This window comes from Halichoeres trimaculatus, unplaced genomic scaffold, assembly GCF_033239565.1.
Source record: "Halichoeres trimaculatus isolate MK-OKI-2021-1 unplaced genomic scaffold, fHalTri1.1 fHalTri1_scaffold_20, whole genome shotgun sequence".
Lineage (NCBI taxonomy): Eukaryota > Metazoa > Chordata > Actinopteri > Labriformes > Labridae > Halichoeres > Halichoeres trimaculatus.
Window position 1 is genome coordinate 28,013,679 of NW_027437198.1, and position 24,373 is coordinate 28,038,051.

Below are 24,373 nucleotides of genomic sequence, written 5' to 3' on the forward strand. Positions count from 1 at the left end.
TTTGGTTTGTGGTTTCAGGAAGCTGGGACAAACTTTTAATGATCTTTTAATGAATTATAGATGAAATAAAAGTAAATATTTTTGTTTTAACTGATGAAAACTCCAGATTTCCTGGTGGAGGTTTTAAATCTGCAACGTCTGACCCCAGCTCCTCTGACAGGTGGCAGCAGGAGGCTCCTCCCACTGATCCTCCTCTCTGAGCTCCTGAAAACCTGTCCTCATTTAACACCCAGCACATCCAGAGAGTGTGTGAGAGCACACACACACACACACACACACACACGCTGAGGAGCCATGACGGCCCTCATGGTCGCCGGCTCGCTCTTCTTCCCTGGACTCTTCCTCCTCTCCAAAAAGTCTCTGAAAGTCCTGATGGGATGGAGCGACGGGGATGCCGCGGTCGTTTCAACACGGTAAGAAAACACACACACACACACACACCGGTTTCACTCACATCATGTTTGTTTACGGCTCCTGATCCTGGACTTCTTCACAATTTATGACATAAAAAAAGATTTGTTTCATCTTTTGTTGAAGATACTTGATGTTTTTCTGATTTTAAAACATTGAAATAGTTTGTGCACGTCTCTTATTTCTGTGCAGACTCTAACATGTTTGATATAAAGCGAAAGCCCCTCTTTAATCTGCAGACACACACATGTACACATTTATTCGCCATCCTGAGTGGAAGCTGAGACTTTGTTTCTCCTCCTCTCTCAGTCTGGTGTCTTCGGTCCAGGCCATCATGGCGTCCTCGGTCGGATGCGTCATCGTCTCATCCTGCAGAGACATCATCGAGGACAGGTGAGGGAGCTTTCTGTCTCCTTTTTATCTCTAAAACCATTTCCTGATCTCCTGAAATCCATGGTCCTGTGGAGCTTCTGATTTATGTGAATTTTAGCGCCCCCTGTAGGCAAAAATCTTTTAACTGAGGTTATTCTGTACATTTATACACCTTAAAAAGAGAAGATTTTTTTAAAGTGTCTGTGAAACTCTCTGAGGCTCCATGAACGTGTGTCTGTAATCTAATTACCAACCTGAGGAAACGGCAGCGCAGCTATTTCAGTCCCTAAGACGCTCGCAGAGATCACTAATCCAGCAGCGGAGGACAATGAGAAACTAATTGACCCAGCCTCAGAGTGCGGGACAGAGGACACGTGCCGGCGTCCGGCTGAGGTCCCAGATTTCCTGTCAGCTCTTCATTTCCCTGTCAAAGTGGAGGGAGGGTTGGTCTGCATTTGTTTAATCAAATCAAACCGCAGACGTCAGGAGAGGAGAGCTGGGAGCAGCAGACGTCACCTGTCGTCTGAAGCTGGAACAGATTTAACTTCCTGTCACGTCTCTCCTCGTCTCTGCTCAGGCACTGGCTGACAGACAACTACATCCTGTTCGCAACGCCGTACTTCGCCTACGACATCTACGCCATGTTCCTGTGTCACAGGCACAAGCTGCAGGTCAAAGGTCACGAGGAGGCAGAGGAGGAGGTGGGGGGCGGGGTCCGGTCAGCTGTGGTGGGTTACCTGCGCAGAGAGCCGTTCATGGTGCTGCACCACGTCTTCATGGTGGCCTTCTGCTGCCCCGCATCCCTGGTAACCACGGCAACACACACCAGCACCAAGAGGGTTTCTGAGCAGATACACTGATGCTGTGTGTGTGTGTGTGTGTGTGTGTGTGTGTGTGTGTGTGTGTGTCTGTGTGTGTGTGTGTGTGTGTGTGTGTGTGTGTGTGTGTGTGTGTGTGTGTGTGTGTGTCAGCTGTGGCGGCAGGGGAAAGGTGATTACTTTCAAGGCCTCCTGTTTCTGGCTGAGCTCAGCACGCCGTCCGTCTGTCTGGGGAAAGTCCTGATCCAGGTAATCCAGCCCCCCTCGCCCCACTTCCTGTGTGTGTGTGTGTGTGTGTGTGTGTGTGTGTGTGTACAGTAGGAGGCTCAAACACTTTCAGTTCCATCAAACAGAGATTTTGTGAGTCCTTTAATCTGGTTTCAGACTCAGGGACCTGTTTTCAGATCCAGCATCAAGAAGTCTCTACGGAAGACAAAAGCTGCCAAAAATGATAAAAACACAATAAATCAAATAAATTAATAAATGTTCAAAAAGTTCAGAAATGTCATTTAGTGACTTTGTCAACACTGAATAATAAAAAACACAAAGTAATATTCCTGTTTTCATTTTTCTACGGTAGCCCTGAAGGTCAACTGCTCTTTTATTTCATGACAGGTTGCTCATTAAGTAAGATTCAGGGAGTTTTTCAACATGACATAAGAGATAATATACTACATAAATGTTTCTTTCTGTTTTTCTTTTTCTTTTTCTACGGTGGCCTTGAAGGTCAAATTTCGCTGATATTTCATGAACCTGAATAACAAAGAATATTTTAGTGGATGCCAAAAACATTTAGAAAATGCAAAATTAATGCAGCCAATGATAAAATATAAATAAAAAACATTCAAATAAAGAACAGATAAAGAATAATAATGCTAAGACGAGAATATTTATGAAATCGTATTATGAGTTTATATAACCACAGTCTGAAAAGTGTTAAATCTAATTTAGATGCTGTGAAGAAATGTTTGATTGTCTGAAATGACTACGAAATTTTTAATCTCTGCTTTCTGAAATCAATCAAACTTTATTTGTACAGCACTTTTCATAAAGGACATTGTAATTCAAAGTGCTTTACAAAACAAAATAAAATAAAATAAAAAATAAAAAATAAAAATAATAAAAAAATAAAATGAAGTAAAAGATAAAATAAATTAAAAATGAAATAAAAATAAAAAAATAAAATGAATTGAAAATAAATTAAAAACAAAACGAAAACTAAAGAAAATGAAATAAATTAAAAAATGAAATAAAATGAAAAATAAAATGAATTGAAAAATAAATCAAACATAAAAGGAAAATTGAATAAAAATAAAAATGAAATAAAAATAAAAATGAAATAAGAAGTGGAATAAAAATCAGAAAATTGCATGAAATGGTTTTGTAAACTGAAACTGTTTTGCTTTGTCTTAAAAATGATTTTCTTCAGAACATCCTGTTAGATTAAGATAAAGCTTCTGTTTATTACCAAAATAATAAATAATCACAGTAAACTTGAATCTCCTCTTCCTCCTCCTCCTCCTCCTCCTCCTCTTCCTCCTCCTCTTCCTCTTCCTCTTCCTCTTCCTCTTCCTCTTCCTCAGTACAGGAAGCAGCACACTCTGCTGCATAAAGTCAACGGGTGCCTCATGCTGCTCACCTTCTTCTTCTGTCGTGTCTTACTCTTCCCGTACCTGTTCTACGCCTACAGCAGGTGAGCTGACCCCCCCGCAGACCTGTTTAGACCTCTGTGTCCCTGATACTGGTTCCTGGGACTGAAAGTTCCTGGTACTTCCTGGTTCTGAGCTGATAGATGGATCTGATTGGTTGTCTCTGCTCTGTGTTTCAGGTTTGCATCCATCCCGCTGTACTCGGTGCCCCTGGTGGCCCCCTGGCAGTGTAACCTGGGAGCCGCTCTGCTCTGGCCCCTCCAGCTCTACTGGTTCGCTCTGATCTGCCGAGGAGCTCTGCGCCTCTTCATCGGCGGACGTTCAAAGACGCCAGCGACGAACTCTGGAGCAGAAAGCTGCTCGAAACAGAAGAACGGCTGCTCCTGCCACCAGGAGGGCGGAGAGACGGACCGACGCTGAGACTGGAGGAGGAGGAGGAGGAGGAGGAGGAGGAGGAGGAGGAGGAGGTCACATGACGGAGCCTGAGAAGGTCCTTTAAGATGGAGATGAAAACTGCTGAAGGTCTGATAACAGAACCAGAACCAGGAGGAACAAAGTGTTACATGGATCAGGAAGGAGGAACATCAACAACACAAACAACATTTCAGGAGATTATTTCTTCATCTTTTCATTTGAGTGTAAGAAAGAAACGACTCGGACAGATGATGCTGGTCTGAGCTGGAAAAAGCCACTGGGATTGATTTCAACTCACTGATAAAAACTTTGAAGACTTAAAAATCTGACGCTGGCAATGTACGAAGCGGGGCAGAGGCTCAACCAGACTTTAACGCACAAAAGGAGATTCACTGAGAGCCTGGATGTGTTGGTTTTTATTTATTTAACTGGTTTAGTTTATTTAACTTGGCAAAATAAAATTTGAAAACATTTTTTAGTCATGTGTTACACATTGATTGGGTTTCTCAAGACAGTAGAAAAGATTAAAAAAAAGAGTAAAATAATAATAATAATAATTAAATTTAAAATATATTAATGACAAAAACAAAGGAAAGGAAAATAAAGGAAAGGAAAGAAAAGGAAAGGAAGATAAAAACAGTAGTCTGAATCAAAATGTTGCTGTGGCGCCCTCTTGTGGACAAACTGAGAAACATCATCAACTTTTCATTTGACCTTTTCTCTTTGCTCCTTTTTCTGGTCTCTCAGTTTCTCTTTCAACAGTTTCTTTTGATGTGTTGTGTTTTTATTTCAGACTCAAATTATATATATATATATATATATATATATATATATATATATATATATATATATATATATATATATATTCAAAAATAAAAAACAAATTAAAAGCAAAACAAAAAAACAGAACAAAAACAGAACAATACCAAAACAGAAAAAACACTAAAAATAAATCAATTAATAAATAAATAAAACTCTTTTATATATATATATATATATATATATATATATATATATATATATATATATATATATATATATATATATATATATATATACACTTTGCACTTTGTAATTTCAACATTTCCAGTTTTGCGTCTCTCTCTTTCAGCTCTCAGACCTTCTTCAGGTCGACCCAGGTGACTCCTGCTAAATTAGCATCGTCTCCAGTAAAAAAAAAAAAAGTATTTTTTGCAGCCTGTCATGTTTTGAGAGACGAGGTCTATGATAATTATAACCTGTTGAATCACAGCAGGTCTGAATCAACAGTCCACGCTCTGCTTATGGCCCTGCTGGCTGTTTTTACTGGCTGTTTTTACTGGCTGTTTTTACTGGCTGTTTGCAGATGAGGGCCTGTATGTTTGGTATGTGAGGTGTTCCCTAAACACACTGACAGCAGCACAAAGCACCTGACGGCAGAAGGACAGGTAGATGCAGACGGCCACGCCTCCCTGTGAAGGTGGTTTAACTCCTCTGCTCCTCTGAGGAGTCAGTCAGAAGAAAAACCAACATGGAGCTCAAACTCTGCGTCTGTGGAGTCCTGCTCGTGTCTCTAACCATATCAGGTCAGTGCTGTTTGATACCTTCACTGTCAGACTCTGGTTAACCTGGTGATGGGCTGTAAATCCTTCATTTATTCCTCATTAATAATCAGACTGAATGTTCAGGTGTTTGTGGGACAGATTTGTTCCTGGTCACAGAGAGACCACAGGAAATTAATTTTCCTCTGATACAGAAGCTAAAACTGTTTGCTATTTTTACACGATGAGGTAAAGAGGAAACCACAGAGTCATGAAGTTTCACTCAACGTGAAAATCCAGCTCATCCGGTTAGTCTGTTTCTGTTTACATTAGAGTCCTGCTGAGTCACTTACCATGGCCTGAGTGTGAGTTAAAGACGTGATCAGTCATTTCTCTTACGTAACCACACAAACAAAAGGCTGGATTAGGGAAAAATAATAATGACAAATTTGATTGATTCAGTTCATTCAGAAACAGAGAGGTTACATGGAGTCAGACTGAAAACAGGATTCTGTTAAAGTTCACGCCCTGACTTTATAAATCAGGTTAAAATGAGATGAATGTTGATGAAATTGGCTCCAAATTTACTGAACCCCTTTAACTTCAGCTTTTAGTGAAAACAGAAATCAATAATAAGACAAACAAGAGAAAAAAAGTATAAGTATAGTAAGTATTCTGACCCGTAACAAGGTCTGATCTAATCTAAGTTAGTCTATGTTTCAACAGTTTTTATTTTCTGAAAAATGGAAAGATGCCTTATAAAAATAGCCAGAGAGAATAGGATAACCACCTTCCACACACACACCATCAACCCCAACTCAGTCTCCCTCATAGTGAAACATCACAAAGAAAAGACAAAAAATATCTAACGTAGTCTAATCCAGATGAATCTGATGGGATGTAATCTGTAATCTCAGTGAATCAAATCACATCAATAGAACTGAAGTGAACTGAATCTGATTCGTAATCTTTACTAATCTAACGTAATCCAGTCTGTTGTGATCTAATCTAACTTTTCTAAATTGTAGTGATGGAATAAAATTATAGTTTAAGTAAATCACTCAAATCTTTAAGAGGATAATTAAAAAATTAAAGGTTGATTCTGTTAGCTCTGAGCAAAGTTTCGCTAAAGGAGTTATTTTTTGTTTTTTCAGTGGGTTGTTTTTTGTTTGCTCATTTTTTGTTGTTGTTTTTTATTTTGTTTTGTTTTCTTGTTTTTTAATTTCATTGTTTTGCTTTGTTTCTTTGTTTTGTTTTGTTTTTATTTTATTTTATTTTATTTTATTTTTATTTTTTTGGGGGGGGGTTATTTGTAAGGTTTTTGTTCTGCTAAATTGTACTTGTTCTGCTAAATTGTATTTGTTCTGTTTTTATTTATTTATTAATTGATTTATTTTTGTTTTTTTCTGTTTTTTTTCTGTTTTGGTATTGTTTTTTTGTTTTGCTTTTGATTTGTTTTTTATTTTTGTGTATATATATATATATATATATATATATATATATATATATACAGTTCTATTTTTTGTTTTGTTTCGTTATGTTTTTTGTTTTTGTTTTTGTATTGTTTTGTTTTCTGAGCTGAGCTTTGTCAAAGTTATAACACTTTCATAAAGTTTTCCTCGCAGACCTGTAACTGAAGTAAAATGAGCAAACAAAATACGTAAAGATAAAAAGAAAAACTGAAAATGTGAAAATGATAAGTCTGTCTGATGGGCTGACTCCTACAGGATGAAGCATTGAAATTCAGTCCCAGTTTCACTGTAAGCATCAGGTTACAGCACAGAGACCAGCAGCAGGAGTTTTTGTTTTAACTAAAGCTTCCTGAAAAAACTAGCTTCAGCTGTGGAAACTTCTACAAGGAAATCAAATCATTTACCAAACAACAACAACATGACTCATCCTGATCGGTCTCTGTCTCTTCTTCACCTTTTGATTTTTAATGAGCTGAGGCTGACGTTAAGGTGGTGCCCACCTGTCCCACAAACCTGGAAACACAAAGAAGCAACCAGTCCGTTTAGTTTCTCAACCACTTCCCCGGAATACAGAAACATCAGGCGAAACCACCGCTGGTTGAAAAGACGTCGAGTTGTTGAAGCTTCCTGAGAATAATGATCTCCTTCTTTTCTCCTTCACAGGAAGCCTCGCTCAGATGGACGGTGGGTCACCTTCTCCATCACTTCTCTGTTTCTTTTCCTCACAATGTGACAGTGAAACACTCTTCAGCTTTTTAATGTTTACTGTGAAGTGTTTTTTTTTCTAGTTTTTTCACTGTTTCACATTAACACAAATGAACTCTCAGAAATGTTTCCAACAACTAAATGGATTTATGTCAAAATGGCAAAAACTGAAATTTGAGTCTTAATTTTAATTTAAAAAAATGTCTTATTGAATTAAATTTGAGCCATATTCATCTGACAAGTGCAGGAAATGTCTTAATTTTATAATATTTACAGACAAAAAAATGACACCTGAATTGGTTTAAAAGTGTGATTTTATTATTCATATTCTAATGAACTGAACAAGTTTATTTTTCTCAGCTCGTTTACAGATTTTTTTTACTCTATAAAATCAGTTCTGGGGTCGTTTTAGCCATTTAATATCTTAATTTGTTGTTCACATTTTTCCTCTGGCTTTTACACACAGCAATCCCTGATTCTATTTATATAATTGAATAATTTTTATTTTTATTTTTATTTTATGAATTAATTTATTTTATTTGATTGAATTTTTTGAATTTTATTTTATTGAATTATTTTTTTATTTAGTTTAATTATTTTCATTTTATTTTATTGAATTATTTTTATTTTATTCTATTGAATTATTTTTATTTATTTTATTTGATTGAATTATATTTTTATTTGATTGAATTTTTTTTTAATTCAATTGAGTTATTTTTATTTTATCTTTTTTTATTGAATTATTTTCATTTTATTTTATCTTATTGAACTATTGTTATTTCATTAATTGAATTATTTTTATTTTATTTATTCATTTTATTTACTATTATTATCAATATTTCTCCGTACAGCACTTGGGTCAGCAGTGTCTGTTTTTAAAGTGCCTAACAAATAAAGTTGGATAAGATTGTAAAAACGTGAAACATTTCCTGGATTTGTCAGGTGAACGTGGCTCATATTTAGTCTGATGAGAAATATTCACAAAGATAAAAACCATAAAAAGTTGCTCTGGTTTCTGTTTCTGCTGTGAGGAATTAAAGAGGACTTTAACAGAGACACTTAAAGTCTCTTTAATGAGTTGAAGTTTGAGGACTCATGAGGTCAGAGGTTAATGCTGGTCTGTCCCCTCCTCAGTCTGCGGCGTCGCTCCTCTGAACACCAAGATCGTGGGAGGTCAGAGCGCCGACGCAGGAACGTGGCCCTGGCAGGTCAGTCTGCACAGAGACGGCTCACACTTCTGTGGAGGATCCCTGATCAGCAGTCGCTGGGTCCTGACCGCGGCTCACTGCTTCCCCAGGTGAGCTCAGACTGTCACATGACTCAGCACCTCACCTGTGGCTCAGCGGGCCTCAGCCAACAAAGAGGAGGAAGAAAGGAGTGGTTCAGACACAGGACGTGATTGTTTACTCTGTTATGAAATGTAGTCATTCCACAGGACAATGAAAACACCTGCTCACCTGCTCACCTGGACAGAGCGAGTTTAATTAAAGCAGAGTGAGTCAAATAAGGAAGCCTGAGAGCTGATCAGGGTTTAATGTCAGCACAAAAAGTCTTCATGACAGTCATTAAAACACCAGCCTCTCTTTTTAAACTTTTCTTCACCTCAGGCTTCAAAACGTCCTGATTCTCCAGGTACAGTCGTTACCTGTCCTGTTAGATGTTATGTTTAGGGTCCTCGGCCTGAGCTGGAGGGCACCTTTCGTCTGTTTCTTTTTTTATTATTCCACGCACCCCGAAAACGCAAATTAGACCCCCTAAACATGCTCAAAAACTCACCAAAATTGGCACACACATTGCCAGCGCCAAAAATCACGATAAAATACCAAACATGACCCCCGACATCCCATAATAAGCTCTGTACAGCAACCAGGGCTAACAAAAACGGCCCTAGCTGGCACTAGGAATGTCGTAGAGAGATGAAACCAACACCAAAACGTTCAGCTCAATGAGACGCAAAAATCATACACTGATACCCCTGACCTATCTCTAGCAGGAAGCCGGCAATTTGCCTTTAAAAATAAAATTCCCAAACATTTTTACCCTTTCTGCAAAAATTAACTCGTCAAAAACTAAAAATGGTACTGGCTTGAAAATTGGCTCACATGACAGACTAGACCCTGCTCTACAAAATCTGTTCGGGAAGTTGTTATTTCGGGCCCGGTTTTTAAATGGCGAGCGCTCAAAGTCGCAGACCGCTTTCAGCCTTCTCCATGTTAACAGATGAGGAGAAGACTTTCAAGCTCCACACACACATCCTTCTGTTGCCGCATTTGTGCCTCTAGAGAAAAAAGTTTAACTCATAGAGCTTTTAAAATGACATGGTTGGATTCCTGACAAATATTCCTACCAAAATATCATATTTTTACACAGATTAAGTCAACATTCTGGCCTATAGGACAAGTAGTTTGGACTTTTTTCAAAAATAAATCCTCTTTTTTCTGCTCTTTAGGCCAGGTTTTCTGATGCATTTGGGCCTCTAGAGAAAAAAGGAAAACTTAAACAGCCTGTAAAATGCCAAAAATGGATTCCTGACAAAATTTCCAACAAAACTATGATATTTTTACACAGATTGGGGTAAAATTGTGGATTCTGTGAGGATTTAATCCCCAAAAATTTCTCATAAACCCCCCCTCTACACTCTACTTGATGTCTGTGTCACGCTAATTAGGAGTTCCATGCAGCTGGTGATGTCACTCAGCATAGCAGAGGATACGTTGCCATGGTATCAACTGACTCCCCGACATCCCATAATATGCTCTCACCATCTAGGCACACTTAAACAGCCATAGCAGCCAGTAGGAATGTCCTAGAGAGATGAAACCATCGCCAAAATGTTTGTCTCATTGAGACGCACGACATGACGAACCGGCAACAGACCTGAGGACCCGTCTAACGCTGCTTGCAGCTTTAATTAAACACTGTTTTCACTGTGCTCTGTGAGCTGAGGCCATCTGCTGATGGGAGCTGTCTCAGAGGTAGAGACGTAAAACAAGCTCGGCTGGTTGCTCTGGGACGTCAGGAGGAGTCGTTTAGGGGTCGATTAGGGGCGCACAGGACCATAAATTCAGTTTGTACCAGAGATCTCATTCAGATCTCATGACGACAGGTGGGGCAGGAATGTAGAAAGACGATGAACAGGTAAATCCAAAAGCTCTGACACAAGACTCAGCTGAGACACAGGACGCTTTGTACACCGCAAAAAACTGAATCTGATCAAAGTGTTTTTGTTTTATTTTCAGTAAAAAATGTCTTTTTAGAGTTAATCTGAGCCACATGCACCTGAGCAGTCCAGAAAAATGTTTGATTTCAAGTTATTTAAAGACTAAATCAGGTCTGAATTGCTTGTAAAAAGTGAAAATAATCTCTCAGTGAAACGAGAAAGGAGCAGGATGAGGTCTTTAAAATCAACAGACCCTGTAAGGCCTCAGAAAACCAAACTCTGAGGTGTGAGAGCAGGAAACGTTTCATCTATTGTGTCCTGTTCAGTTCCAGTCTTCGGGGTCTCCTGGCCTACATGGGACGAGACAACCAGGATTTCCTGAACCCCAATGAAGTGTCCCGCTCCGTGACCCGGATCATCAACCACCCGGACTACGAGGACACCCCGAACAACAACGACATCTCCCTGCTGGAGCTCTCCTCCGACGTGACCTTCACTGACTACATCAAGCCGGTGTGTCTGGCCGCCAGCGGCAGCGTGTTCCCCGCCAACACCAACTGCTGGGTCACGGGATGGGGAGACATCCAGAGTGGCGGTGAGGAGCCATGAATTCATCACTTCACTTCATCCCAAAACACAGCTGAAACAAACGTCCAGGGAGGGAAAATGAGAAACAAAAAGTGAACTGTGGCTGAAAGTGTCAGTGAACATCGATGTTTTTTGCAATCAGTGATGTTGAAATGTCTGTTTGACGTCAGCCTCTAAAGGCGTGTGAGGAATGTAAAGTCACATTAATCTGCCTTTTGTTTTTGACACTTTGTTGCACAACAGCGGCGTCTCCTGACGTCCTGATGTTTGCTCAGAAACCATCGATCTCTGGAGCAGTCTGTCCTCTCAGGCCGTGTTTGATCCTCGTGTCTGAGTCGAATAACGAAGAATAACTGAATTTCTTTCCTCCTGCAGTTCCCCCCAGTTTCCCTCAGACGTTGCGGGAGGTGGAAGTCCCCATTGTGTCCAACTCTGACTGCAGCGAGAGCTACAACACCCTGACGGACAACATGATCTGTGCAGGTCTGACAGAGGGCGGGAAAGACTCCTGTCAGGTGAGCTGTCTGTGAAACACCTCAGCTATCCTCTGCTGCAGACTCTCAGTCCTTCCTGAGTCCTTCACACAGAAATCAGTCAACAGAACAAGATGCAGCAGAGATGTATTATAATATTTTAAAAACCAACATGTCTGACCTCCTGCAGGGAGACTCGGGCGGCCCTCTGGTCTGCAAAAACGGAACGGTGTGGGTTGAGAGTGGTGTAGTAAGTTTTGGAAGAGGCTGTGCTCAAGCCAACTTCCCTGGAGTCTACGCCAGAGTGTCTCGGTATCAGACCTGGATCAGCCAACAGATCGGCAGCGACCTGCCGGGCTTCGTCACTTTTGTTTCTGACGGTTCCAGCGGTTCTGACGGTTCTGGCAACTCAGCTCCTGGATCAGTTCATCTGGTCTACTTCACGGTTCCTCTGCTCTTCTCTCTTCTACCTGTCCTCTTCTCTGTCCTGGTCCTCTCATAGGATCCATCATGAAGAATGAGTGTCAGTCACAGAGTAATATATAACAGAGACCGTCCTGAAGCGAAGGAGTCGAAATTCAGTTTCACATCCACCATGAGCTTGGTGATTAGAAAAAACGCAGATTAACACTCAGGAAAAGTCTTCACAGCAGCTTTTTTTGGTCAAGGTCTTTTTTTAACAGCTTTACAAAACAAACATGTTTACATCAATAATGTTTCAGTATCAACAGAGAAAACAAAACTACAACAGAGCTCCTGAAAGCACCTCACATCAAGAAAAAAGAAAAAGAGAATGAACAAAACAGATTTTTTTAAAAAAGACAAAATAAAGTACAAAATGAGACAAATAAGATAAATAAATGCATGTACATATAAATAAATACACAAATATACACATACACAAACATATACCAACATATGTCACAGCATCTTCTCATCAAAATACAAAGTGTTTAAATCTATTTCAATTATAATTATAATCAGTGATTACTACAGTGGCCCTAAAGCTCAAACTTTGCAAAAACATGTGACTGAACATCAGTAACCCGCCCAAATCTCACAAAATGTATTTCAAAAAAGAAAAAGTTTCAGTAAAGTGTTTTTGTTTTGTAAAATGTTCTGGCAGTCCACCACACATTTTGTTTCATTGAGATGTTTTTGTGCTTCATAAAATTTGAGTTTTTTGGTGATAAAAAGATGAAAAAAGATAAGTTGGTATTAATGAACAAATTGATGAATTGACATTTGAGTTACCTGATGTTAAAGATTGTTATTAATGATATAAAATACAGATTATTCTTTCACTGATACACATAAGACTCCAGCTGAAGAGTTAAACGTTTCTTTTCCTACAACCTCACTGATCACAGGTTTGCACTTGAAGATGATTTTCTTTCTCTTGTTAAATGAATGAATGTATAATATTAATTAGAAACATTGGATATGTTTTGAAAGACTTTATTTAATCAGTCCTGTTTTATTTTATTTTATTTTATTTTTGATTAACTTTATAATACTATGTTGTCTTTGCCTTATTTGCCTTATTTGCACTGAGCTACTGTGACTTATTTTGAAGACTAGCACAACAATCCTTTAAATTAAAAATATTTACAGTACATTAACACTGGAAACACCTTCCTGTGTTTGGTACCACCCGCTGAAGGTGGAGTATTTGGACTACAACGTCCAGATGTTCCTGTTTCTTGCACTGCTGGATGAAGCCTTCTGAACAACATAAACTCTTCCTACTGTATTAAGCTGAATAAACGTGTTTTGACGATAATATAGTGCTGTAGTGAGAAATATTCCAATAAATAGTAAATTAATGGTAAAGTACACTCTTCCTTCCAGTTTGTGTATTAGTTCCTCTGCACTTGTGCCTTAAATCCTGTGAGGATTTCAAGTTGTTTGTGAAACTGGAAGAACATACAGCTTTCTCTATGTAACCTTCAAAAACGCCTGTGTCCTGATGTCCAGCCTGGCTCTTTTCGATCAGTTTAAGTTACTGTAACTAAAGAACCATGTGTAAATAAAATCTTTCTGTAATAATGGAGCAAGTATTGAAACGTATGCGGTTGATTTTTTCCGGTATTCAATTTGATTATCGAAGTTCCCGTCTGCATTGAATGCAGCACGCGGTCACAACAGTGTGTTGCCTCCTGATTGGTCCGTTTCCAGGAAGTTAAAAGGCAGCTCACGCGCTGAGCTAAAGCGGCATTTGCAGCTAAAATGAACTGATTTTATCGTCAATTTATCTTATTTTAAGCTTTTAGTGAGTGGGGATTTTAATGGAAAATAAAAAGGGTTTGTTTAACACATTTTTACAGTTGGTTCTGTTATGTTTCATCGCGGTGAAAGCAGAGCAGCTGTTGGACGACGGAGGCGGCTGGTGAGTGTCTACTTTCATACACGGTCTGTTTGTTTGTTTGTGACTTTTTTGAGAAAATATATGTACAATCAATCTTAGGTTCATGGTTTCTCTGTTAAATTGAATTTCAAGCTGTAAAAGTAAATGGAAACAGTAACTAGTTGAGTGTTTTCTCTCCAAACCCAATTCAAACACTTTATTGAAGAAGGCCCGCCCTTATTGCATACAAATTATTCTTTATTTTTCAAGATGATCTACGAAAAAAATATAACTTTAACTCTAGGGAATGTGAAAAAGTGCTCACATAAAGAGATTTAGAGTCTAAGTTTTATAAATGAATGAGACTAGAAACAAAACTCCAACTAAAACTGATCATTGTTTTCATGATGGCAGCATTAAAGCTACTGTAAGGAGTTTTTGAATGGTCACAAATCAGATTTTTGGTAATAATTCTTCATACTGACTTGAAGAAGCAAACTAGATCCACAGCAGAAGGATTTTCATTGCCTAAAGTGTAATTTATAATGTTTGTGACCATGATGAAGAAAGATAAACTTTATGCTTTTTCTGACTTTTTAATGAAATAATGATGAAATAACTTGATGAGATGAAACATTCCTCACAGGAGCTTTAAATCCCACCCTCATGTCTTCCTCTGTTCAGGTCATCGGTGTCAGACTCCAGCTTACAGGATGAGGGGCCCTGTAACATCGATGTGTTGGATGGCTCTTCAATCTCGCTGCGAGAATTTATTGAAAGGTTTGTTTGAGTCGTGAAATTTTCCCTGAACCCTTCCTCCATCATCTCAGCAGTAGATCAGAAAGCTCAGTGTTTGTGTTTAATTACAAACGTTCATTTTGCCTCAGATACGCCTACAGCAGACCTGTGATCCTGAGAGGCTTGACAGATAATACGGTATGTTCCTGTCGACTACTCGCACATCACACGCCTGTGTAAACTCTTTACCCTGCAGCGTTTTTGCTCTTATAAGAGTCATTAGTCTTTAAAACTTTTTGTCCTTGGATGTGTTAAGATGAAAAATGTATCCAAACACATTCAGACAAACTTTCACAATAAGAAACTTTCATTATCTGCTTTGTTGTAGAAATTCAGGAAGTTGTGCTCCAAGTCGAGCTTGCTGGAAGAATACGGTGATCGGAGAGTGCGGCTCAGCACAGCTAACACTTACTCATACAGGAAAGGTACACACGTCTAACACCCATCATGCTTTGCTGCTTTCATGGTCTGTCAGTAATCTCACTAACCTGCTTTGATTTTTCTGACTGACATGGATCTCTTTGTTGCAGTGGACGTCCCGTTTCAAGAGTATGTGGACACTTTTCTAAGACCTCAGTCCGTGGACAGTCTCGGCAGCGGTGAGTTAAATCGTCTGTTCTCCTCCACAGAGATGTTTTTATTTTCTTATTATAAACATGTTAAATTCAGTTAAGGCAGATTCCACCTTTAAAATAGAAAGCATTGAAGGCCGAGGAGCCAGAACAAGTTTTTATCGGATCCAGAAAAATCTCACAGAACTGGAATAACTGACATCCTGACAAGTGTCAAATGTTTTTATTTCCAGTTGAGTCATACATTCTTCTCTGTCCCTCCTTTCTACAGACACTCTCTACTTTTTTGGAGACAACAACTTCACCGAGTGGCAGAGTTTGTTCAAGCACTATAAGTCTCCGCCGTACGTCCTGCCTCACACCAGCGGAGCGTACAGCTTTGGCATCGCAGGTCAGCGAGCGTGAGCGTATGGGTACCACAGCTCCACCTGCAGGGCGTTTTTGTTGTTGAGATTTTTTAGTCAGACATGGTTGTAAAATCAGGCGGATACATCATCTGTAAATCCTGAATGTTTGCAGAAACTGATTTTTTTCCCAGCTGTGAAACTCAGGACCACTTTTCTTCCCCGCAGGTCCTGGAACAGGAGTCCCCTTCCACTGGCACGGCCCGGGTTACTCTGAGGTCATCTTTGGGAGAAAGGTGATCCGTGTTAACTCTGATTTAACGTCTGACAGTTAACCACAGTCAAATGACACTTCGGCGTTTCGTAGCTGACTGATATGATCATTTGACACACAGCGCTGGTTCCTCTACCCGCCTGATCAGGAGCCTCATTTCCACCCAAACCGGACCACCCTGTCCTGGCTGACGGAGACCTACCCCAACCTGCCCCAGGAGGAGGCGCCGCTGGAGTGCACCATCAGACCTGGAGAGGTGAGGACACCGAGCTCTGAAAACTTCAGACATGATCAACGTTGAAAGCTCCTCTAAAGACACCTCATCTTTATTTCCCTCCCTCAGGTGCTGTATTTCCCCGACCGCTGGTGGCACGCCACCCTCAACCTGGACACGAGCGTGTTCATCTCCACCTTCCTGGGCTGAGCTCTGCCGTCAGTCATCTGCTGGTTCCATGTTATGAATTTTTTACCTGTGGATGGACTTTATTTCTGGTGTGAAGAGGAAGAAAAAATACTGTGTATAACGTATGAAAACAGTCGGTGAGTTTAAAGCCTGCGTATTTCTATTGCCCAGCAGGGGGCGACTGTGCTGGTCCTGGAACAAATCTTTATGAAAACACTTCCTCTTTTAACAGAAGTATCTAGGAGTTTGGTCGTCATGTCTGAAGTTTTCTTCATTACAGCTCAATGTTGATTTAATAAATGAAGTAGAGACGTTAAAGCAAGGGGTGAAAGCACCTGTAAATGATGAATTTCTACCAAAGGAAGTGACATAACCTGAATATTGAGCTTTCAGACTTTTCAGTGAAAAGTTAATTTGAATTTGTTTTTCAAACATGAAACTGAAATCAAAGCTGCTTTCAATCAGAAATGTTTTAACGAAACTGACAGTGAGCGCCAAATTTAACCTTCACTTTCTTTTTGGTTAATGTTTTTTTTTAACTTTTTCTTAATTTGTCAGGAACGTCTCATGTTTTGCACTAATTTTCTGATCTGCTGACCAAAAAATGTAATCTCATGATACATGTTTATGGAAAAATTCATACTTGAAGCAACATTTTGGGCCAACTTTTAGATTTTAGCTGTTTTATTATGAATCTGATGCTAGGCTATATGCTAACACGAGTTTGTTAACATTCCCAGAGCAACAAGCAACAAGTGATGGTTCCCAATTTTCTGTTTCCCAAATTTTGAAATAAAAAAATACTGTGTACCCTGAGGGCTAAAAACACCCAAGGGTGTCTCAGAAGAGCCCTAAGAGTGTCTCCTGTGTTTTTTTTTCACAATTTTATTTTTGGTCAAATTTTTGTCGAAAACCTAAGGGGTTAGCCTTTGGTTTTTGTGAAATCACAAGATGGTTGAAAACACTTAAAAGGTGTACCCTGAGGGCTCAGAAAGCCCTTGGGTGTCTTTATTATACCCCTTGGAGTCTCCCAGATGTGTTTTTTAACATTTAATTTAGGGTCAAAATTACGTCAAAAACCTAAGGGGTTAGCCTTTGGTTTTTGCAAAATCACAAGATTGTTCAAAAACACTAAAATGGTGTACCCTGAGGGCACATAAAACCCCATGGTGTCTTATTTAGGGCCCAATCAATGGCCTTGATGTGTTTTTTCAACATTTAAATTTTGGTCAATTTTTCATCAAAAACCTAAGGGGTTAGCCTTTGGTTTTTTGCAAAACCACAAGGTTGTTGAAAAACACTTAAATGGTGTACTCCAAGGGTCCATAAACCCCTATGGTGTCTTATTTAGGGCCTTATCAATGTCCTTGATGTGTTTTTTCAACATTTTATTTTTGGTCAATTTTTCATCAAAAACCTAAGGGGTTAGCCTATGTTTTTTTGCAAAATGACAAAATTGTTGAAAAATACTCAAAAGGTGTACCCTGAGGGCTAATTAACCCCTAGGGTGTCTTTATAAGAGCCAATACAGTGTCCTTTATGTGTTTTTTCAACATTTAATTTCGGTCAAAAATATGTCAAAACCTAAGGGGTTAGCCTTTGGTTTTTGCAAAATCACAAGATTGTTGAAAAACACTTAAATGGTGTACCCTGAGGGCTAATTAACCCCTAGGATATCTTATTTAGAGCACTAGGATGTTCCTGAATTTGTTTCATTAAAATTAAATTTTGGTCAAATTTTTGTCAAAAACCTATGGGGTTAGCCTTTGGTTTTTGTGAAATCACAAGATTGTTGAAAAATGCAAAATTGGTGTACCCTGAGGGCTAATTCACACCTAGGGTGTCTTTATAAGAGCCTTAGGATTTTCCTGAATTTGTTTCATCAAAATTAAATTTCGGTCAAAATTATGTCAAAACCTAAGGGGTTAGCCTTTGGTTTTTGTGAAATCACAAGACTGTTGAAAAACACTGAAAAGGTGTACCCTGAGGGCACATAAACCCCCTAGGTGTTTTTATAAGACCCCTTGGAGTGTCCCAGATGTGTTTATTCAACATTTAATTTTTGGTCAATTTTTCATCAAAAACCTAAGGGTTTTTGCAAAATGACAAAATTGTTGAAAAATACTCAAATGGTGTACCCTGAGGGCTAATTCACCCCTAGGGTGTCTTTATAAGAGCCAATACAGTGTCCTTTATGTGTTTTTTCAAACATTTAATTTTTGGTCAATTTTTCATCAAAAACCTAAGGGGTTAGCCTTTGGTTTTTGTGAAATCACAAGATTGTTGTAAAAACACTGAAAAGGTGTACCCTGAGGGCACATTAACCCCCTAGGTGTTTTTATAAGACCCCTTGGAGTCTCCCAGATGTGTTTTTTCAACATTTAATTTTGGGTCAATTTTTCATAAAAACCTAAGGGGTTAGCCTTTGGTTTTTGCAAAATCACAAGATTGTTCAAAAACACTTAAGAGATGTACCCTGAGGGCACATTAAACCTTTGGGTGTTTTTATAAGACCCCTTGGAGTCTCCCAGATGTGTTTTTTCAACATTTAATATTTGGTCAATTTTTTATCAAAAACCTAGGGGTTAGCCTTTGGTTTTTGCAAAATCACAAGATTGTTCAAAAACACTTAAATGGTGTACCCTGAGGGCACATAAAACCCCATGGTGTCTTATTTAGGGCCCAATCAATGTCCTTGATGTGTTTTTTCAACATTTAATTTTTGGTCAATTTTTCATCAAAAACCTAAGGGGTTAGCCTTTGGTTTTTGTGAAATGACAAGATTGTTGAAAAACACTTCAATCCTGTACCCTGAGGGCACATAAATCCCTAGGGTTTCTTTTTAGACCCCTTAAAGGGGCCCAGATGTGTTTTTTTAACATTTTATTTTTGGTCAAATTTTGGTCAAAAACCTAAGGGGTTAGCCTTTGGTTTTTGTGAAATCACAAGATTGTTGAAAAATGCAAAAATGGTGTACCCTGAGGGCTAATTCACACCTAGGGTGTCTTTATAAGAGCCTTAGGATTTTCCTGAATTTGTTTCATCAAAATTAAATTTTGGTCAAATTTTTGTCAAAAACCTAAGGGGTTAGCCTTTGGTTTTTGTGAAATCACAAGATTGTTGAAAAACACTGAAAAGGTGTACCCTGAGGGCACATTAACCCCCTAGGGGTTTTTATAAGACCCCTTGGAGTCTCCCAGATGTGTTTTTTCAACATTTAATTTTTGGTCAATTTTTCATCAAAAACCTAAGGGGTTAGCCTTTGGTTTTTGTAAAATTACAAGATTGTTCAAAAACACTGAAAAGGTGTACCCTGAGGGCACATTAAACCTTTGGGTGTTTTTATAAGACCCCTTGGAGTCTCCCAGATGTGTTTATTCAACATTTAATTTTTGGTCAATTTTTCATCAAAAACCTAAGGGGTTAGCCGTTGGTTTTTGCAAAATGACAAAATTGTTGAAAAATACTCAAATGGTCTACCCTGAGGGCTAATTCACCCCTAGGGTGTCTTTATAAGAGCCAATACAGTGTCCTTAATGTGTTTTTTCAACATTTAATTTCGGTCAAAAATATGTCAAAACCTAAGGGGTTAGCCTTTGGTTTTTGCAAAATCACAAGATTGTTGAAAAACACCTAAATGGTGTACCCTGAGGGCTAATTAACCCCTAGGATATCTTATTTAGAGCACTAGGATGTTCCTGAATTTGTTTCATTAAAATTAAATTTTGGTCAAATTTTTGTCAAAAACCTAAGGGGTTAGCCTTTGGTTTTTGTGAAATCACAAGATTGTTGAAAAATGCAAAATTGGTGTACCCTGAGGGCTAATTCACACCTAGGGTGTCTTTATAAGAGCCTTAGGATTTTCCTGAATTTGTTTCATCAAAATTAAATTTCGGTCAAAATTATGTCAAAACCTAAGGGGTTAGCCTTTGGTTTTTGTGAAATCACAAGACTGTTGAAAAACACTGAAAAGGTGTACCCTGAGGGCACATAAACCCCCTAGGTGTTTTTATAAGACCCCTTGGAGTGTCCCAGATGTGTTTATTCAACATTTAATTTTTGGTCAATTTTTCATCAAAAACCTAAGGGGTTAGCCTATGGTTTTTGCAAAATGACAAAATTGTTGAAAAATACTCAAATGGTGTACCCTGAGGGCTAATTCACACCTAGGGTGTCTTTATAAGAGCCAATACAGTGTCCTTTATGTGTTTTTTCAAACATTTAATTTTTGGTCAATTATTCATCAAAAACCTAAGGGGTTAGCCTTTGGTTTTTGTGAAATCACAAGATTGTTGTAAAAACACGGAAAAGGTGTACCCTGAGGGCACATTAACCCCCTAGGTGTTTTTATAAGACCCCTTGGAGTCTCCCAGATGTGTTTTTTCAACATTTAATTTTGGGTCAATTTTTCATAAAAACCTAAGGGGTTAGCCTTTGGTTTTTGCAAAATCACAAGATTGTTCAAAAACACTTAAGAGATGTACCCTGAGGGCACATTAAACCTTTGGGTGTTTTTATAAGACCCCTTGGAGTCTCCCAGATGTGTTTTTTCAACATTTAGTATTTGGTCAATTTTTTATCAAAAACCTAGGGGTTAGCCTTTGGTTTTTGCAAAATCACAATATTGTTCAAGAACACTTCAATCCTGTACCCTGAGGGCACATAAAACCCCATGGTGTCTTATTTAGGGCCCAATCAATGTCCTTGATGTGTTTTTTCAACATTTAATTTTGGGTCAATTTTTCATAAAAACCTAAGGGGTTAGCCTTTGGTTTTTGTGAAATGACAAGATTGTTGAAAAACACTTCAATCCTGTACCCTGAGGGCACATAAATCCCTAGGGTTTCTTTTTAGACCCCTTAAAGGGGCCCAGATGTGTTTTTTTAACATTTAATTTTTGGTCAAATTTTTGTCAAAAACCTAAGGGGTTAGCCTTTGGTTTTTGTGAAATCACAAGATTGTTGAAAAATGCAAAAATGGAGTACCCTGAGGGCTAATTCACCCCTAGGGTGTCTTTATAAGAGCCAATACAGTGTCCTTTATGTGTTTTTTCAAACATTTAATTTTTGGTCAATTTTTCATCAAAAACCTAAGGGGTTAGCCTTTGGTTTTTGTGAAATCACAAGATTGTTGTAAAAACACTGAAAAGGTGTACCCTGAGGGCACATTAACCCCCTAGGTGTTTTTATAAGACCCCTTGGAGTCTCCCAGATGTGTTTTTTCAACATTTAATTTTGGGTCAATTTTTCATAAAAACCTAAGGGGTTAGCCTTTGGTTTTTGCAAAATCACAAGATTGTTCAAAAACACTTAAGAGATGTTCCCTGAGGGCACATTAAACCTTTGGGTGTTTTTATAAGACCCCTTGGAGTCTCCCAGATGTGTTTTTTCAACATTTAATATTTGGTCAATTTTTTATAAAAAACCTAGGGGTTAGCCTTTGGTTTTTGCAAAATCACAAGATTGTTCAAAAACACTTAAATGGTGTACCCTGAGGGCACATAAAACCCCATGGTGTCTTATTTAGGGCCCAATCAATGTCCTTGATGTGTTTTTTCAACATTTAATTTTTGGTCAATTTTTCATCAAAAACCTAAGGGGTTAGCCTTTGGTTTTTGTGAAATGACAAGATTGTTGAAAAACACTTCAATCCTGTACCCTGAGGGCACATAAATCCCTAGGGGTTCTTTTTAGACCCCTTAAAGGGGCCCAGATGTGTTTTTTTAACATTTTATTTTTGGTCAAATTTTTGTCAAAAACCTAAGGGGTTAGCCTTTGGTTTTTGTGAAATCACAAGATTGTTGAAAAATGCAAAAATGGTGTACCCTGAGGGCTAATTCACACCTAGGGTGTCTTTATAAGAGCCTTAGGATTTTCCTGAATTTGTTTCATCAAAATTAAATTTTGGTCAAATTTTTGTCAAAAACCTAAGGGGTTAGCCTTTGGTTTTTGTGAAATCACAAGATTGTTGAAAAACACTGAAAAGGTGTACCCTGAGGGCACATTAACCCCCTAGGGGTTTTTATAAGACCCCTTGGAGTCTCCCAGATGTGTTTTTTCAACATTTAATTTTGGGTCAATTTTTCATAAAAACCTAAGGGGTTAGCCCTTGGTTTTTGTAAAATTACAAGATTGTTCAAAAACACTGAAAAGGTGTACCCTGAGGGCACATTAAACCTTTGGGTGTTTTTATAAGACCCCTTGGAGTCTCCCAGATGTGTTTATTCAACATTTAATTTTTGGTCAATTTTTCATCAAAAACCTAAGGGGTTAGCCGTTGGTTTTTGCAAAATGACAAAATTGTTGAAAAATACTCAAATGGTCTACCCTGAGGGCTAATTCACCCCTAGGGTGTCTTTATAAGAGCCAATACAGTGTCCTTAATGTGTTTTTTCAACATTTAATTTCGGTCAAAAATATGTCAAAACCTAAGGGGTTAGCCTTTGGTTTTTGCAAAATCACAAGATTGTTGAAAAACACTTAAATGGTGTACCCTGAGGGCTAATTAACCCCTAGGATATCTTATTTAGAGCACTAGGATGTTCCTGAATTTGTTTCATTAAAATTAAATTTTGGTCAAATTTTTGTCAAAAACCTAAGGGTTTAGCCTTTGGTTTTTGTGAAATCACAAGATTGTTGAAAAATGCAAAATTGGTGTACCCTGAGGGCTAATTCACACCTAGGGTGTCTTTATAAGAGCCTTAGGATTTTCCTGAATTTGTTTCATCAAAATTAAATTTCGGTCAAAATTATGTCAAAACCTAAGGGGTTAGCCTTTGGTTTTTGTGAAATCACAAGACTGTTGAAAAACACTGAAAAGGTGTACCCTGAGGGCACATAAACCCCCTAGGTGTTTTTGTAAGACCCCTTGGAGTGTCCCAGATGTGTTTATTCAACATTTAATTTTTGGTCAATTTTTCATCAAAAACCTAAGGGGTTAGCCTATGGTTTTTGCAAAATGACAAAATTGTTGAAAAATACTCAAATGGTGTACCCTGAGGGCTAATTCACCCCTAGGGTGTCTTTATAAGAGCCAATACAGTGTCCTTTATGTGTTTTTTCAAACATTTAATTTTTGGTCAATTATTCATCAAAAACCTAAGGGGTTAGCCTTTGGTTTTTGTGAAATCACAAGATTGTTGTAAAAACACGGAAAAGGTGTACCCTGAGGGCACATTAACCCCCTAGGTGTTTTTATAAGACCCCTTGGAGTCTCCCAGATGTGTTTTTTCAACATTTAATTTTGGGTCAATTTTTCATAAAAACCTAAGGGGTTAGCCTTTGGTTTTTGCAAAATCACAAGATTGTTCAAAAACACTTAAGAGATGTACCCTGAGGGCACATTAAACCTTTGGGTGTTTTTATAAGACCCCTTGGAGTCTCCCAGATGGGTTTTTTCAACATTTAGTATTTGGTCAATTTTTTATCAAAAACCTAGGGGTTAGCCTTTGGTTTTTGCAAAATCACAATATTGTTCAAGAACACTTCAATCCTGTACCCTGAGGGCACATAAAACCCCATGGTGTCTTATTTAGGGCCCAATCAATGTCCTTGATGTGTTTTTTCAACATTTAATTTTGGGTCAATTTTTCATAAAAACCTAAGGGGTTAGCCTTTGGTTTTTGTGAAATGACAAGATTGTTGAAAAACACTTCAATCCTGTACCCTGAGGGCACATAAATCCCTAGGGTTTCTTTTTAGACCCCTTAAAGGGGCCCAGATGTGTTTTTTTAACATTTAATTTTTGGTCAAATTTTTGTCAAAAACCTAAGGGGTTAGCCTATGGTTTTTGCAAAATCACAAGATTGTTGAAAAATGCAAAAATGGAGTACCCTGAGGGCTAATTCACACCTAGGGTGTCTTTATAAGAGCCTTAGGATTTTCCTGAATTTGTTTCATCAAAATTAAATTTTGGTCAAATTTTTGACAAAAACCTATGGGGTTAGCCTTTGGTTTTTGTGAAATCACAAGATTGTTGAAAAACACTGAAAAGGTGTACCCTGAGGGCACATTAACCCCCTAGGGGTTTTTATAAGACCCCTTGGAGTCTCCCA

General features: G+C 38.3%; 3 protein-coding genes across 3 annotated transcripts; all 3 read left to right on the forward strand.

The window, feature by feature from the left end:
- Nucleotides 1-294: 294 nt before the first annotated feature.
- tlcd3ba (TLC domain containing 3Ba) lies at nucleotides 295-3,694 on the forward strand. The gene is made up of 6 exons (XM_074696407.1): nucleotides 295-413; nucleotides 721-804; nucleotides 1,361-1,589; nucleotides 1,755-1,850; nucleotides 3,185-3,294; nucleotides 3,430-3,694. The coding sequence occupies exons 1-6, from the start codon at nucleotides 295-297 to the stop codon at nucleotides 3,668-3,670; spliced, it is 879 nt and encodes a 292-aa protein (XP_074552508.1). The 3' UTR covers nucleotides 3,671-3,694.
- Nucleotides 3,695-5,174: 1,480 nt separating this feature from the next.
- LOC141809409 (chymotrypsin-like protease CTRL-1) lies at nucleotides 5,175-12,084 on the forward strand. Its single transcript, XM_074696406.1, has 6 exons — nucleotides 5,175-5,229; nucleotides 7,320-7,340; nucleotides 8,496-8,658; nucleotides 10,848-11,116; nucleotides 11,485-11,624; nucleotides 11,773-12,084. The coding sequence occupies exons 1-6, from the start codon at nucleotides 5,175-5,177 to the stop codon at nucleotides 12,082-12,084; spliced, it is 960 nt and encodes a 319-aa protein (XP_074552507.1).
- A 1,659-nt stretch (nucleotides 12,085-13,743) lies between these two features.
- On the forward strand, nucleotides 13,744-17,169 carry jmjd8 (jumonji domain containing 8). The gene is made up of 9 exons (XM_074696752.1): nucleotides 13,744-13,971; nucleotides 14,614-14,709; nucleotides 14,817-14,865; nucleotides 15,056-15,152; nucleotides 15,258-15,326; nucleotides 15,571-15,690; nucleotides 15,872-15,939; nucleotides 16,039-16,173; nucleotides 16,261-17,169. Exons 1-9 carry the CDS (start codon nucleotides 13,871-13,873, stop codon nucleotides 16,339-16,341), a joined length of 816 nt encoding a protein of 271 aa, XP_074552853.1. The 5' UTR covers nucleotides 13,744-13,870; the 3' UTR covers nucleotides 16,342-17,169.
- Nucleotides 17,170-24,373: the final 7,204 nt, after the last annotated feature.

Excerpts from the sequence above, each read along its gene's own strand:
- tlcd3ba (XM_074696407.1), top strand. The coding sequence starts at position 295 with ATGACGGCCCTCATGGTCGCCGGCTCGCTCTTCTTCCCTGGACTCTTC. Across the intron at positions 414-720 it reads GCCGCGGTCGTTTCAACACG|TCTGGTGTCTTCGGTCCAGG; the intron begins GTAAGAAAACAC and ends CTCCTCTCTCAG. Across the intron at positions 805-1,360 it reads AGAGACATCATCGAGGACAG|GCACTGGCTGACAGACAACT; the intron begins GTGAGGGAGCTT and ends GTCTCTGCTCAG.
- LOC141809409 (XM_074696406.1), top strand. The coding sequence starts at position 5,175 with ATGGAGCTCAAACTCTGCGTCTGTGGAGTCCTGCTCGTGTCTCTAACC. Across the intron at positions 7,341-8,495 it reads AAGCCTCGCTCAGATGGACG|TCTGCGGCGTCGCTCCTCTG; the intron begins GTGGGTCACCTT and ends TCCCCTCCTCAG. Across the intron at positions 11,117-11,484 it reads GGGAGACATCCAGAGTGGCG|TTCCCCCCAGTTTCCCTCAG; the intron begins GTGAGGAGCCAT and ends TTCCTCCTGCAG.
- jmjd8 (XM_074696752.1), top strand. The coding sequence starts at position 13,871 with ATGGAAAATAAAAAGGGTTTGTTTAACACATTTTTACAGTTGGTTCTG. Across the intron at positions 15,691-15,871 it reads GTACAGCTTTGGCATCGCAG|GTCCTGGAACAGGAGTCCCC; the intron begins GTCAGCGAGCGT and ends TCTTCCCCGCAG. Across the intron at positions 15,940-16,038 it reads AGGTCATCTTTGGGAGAAAG|CGCTGGTTCCTCTACCCGCC; the intron begins GTGATCCGTGTT and ends TTTGACACACAG.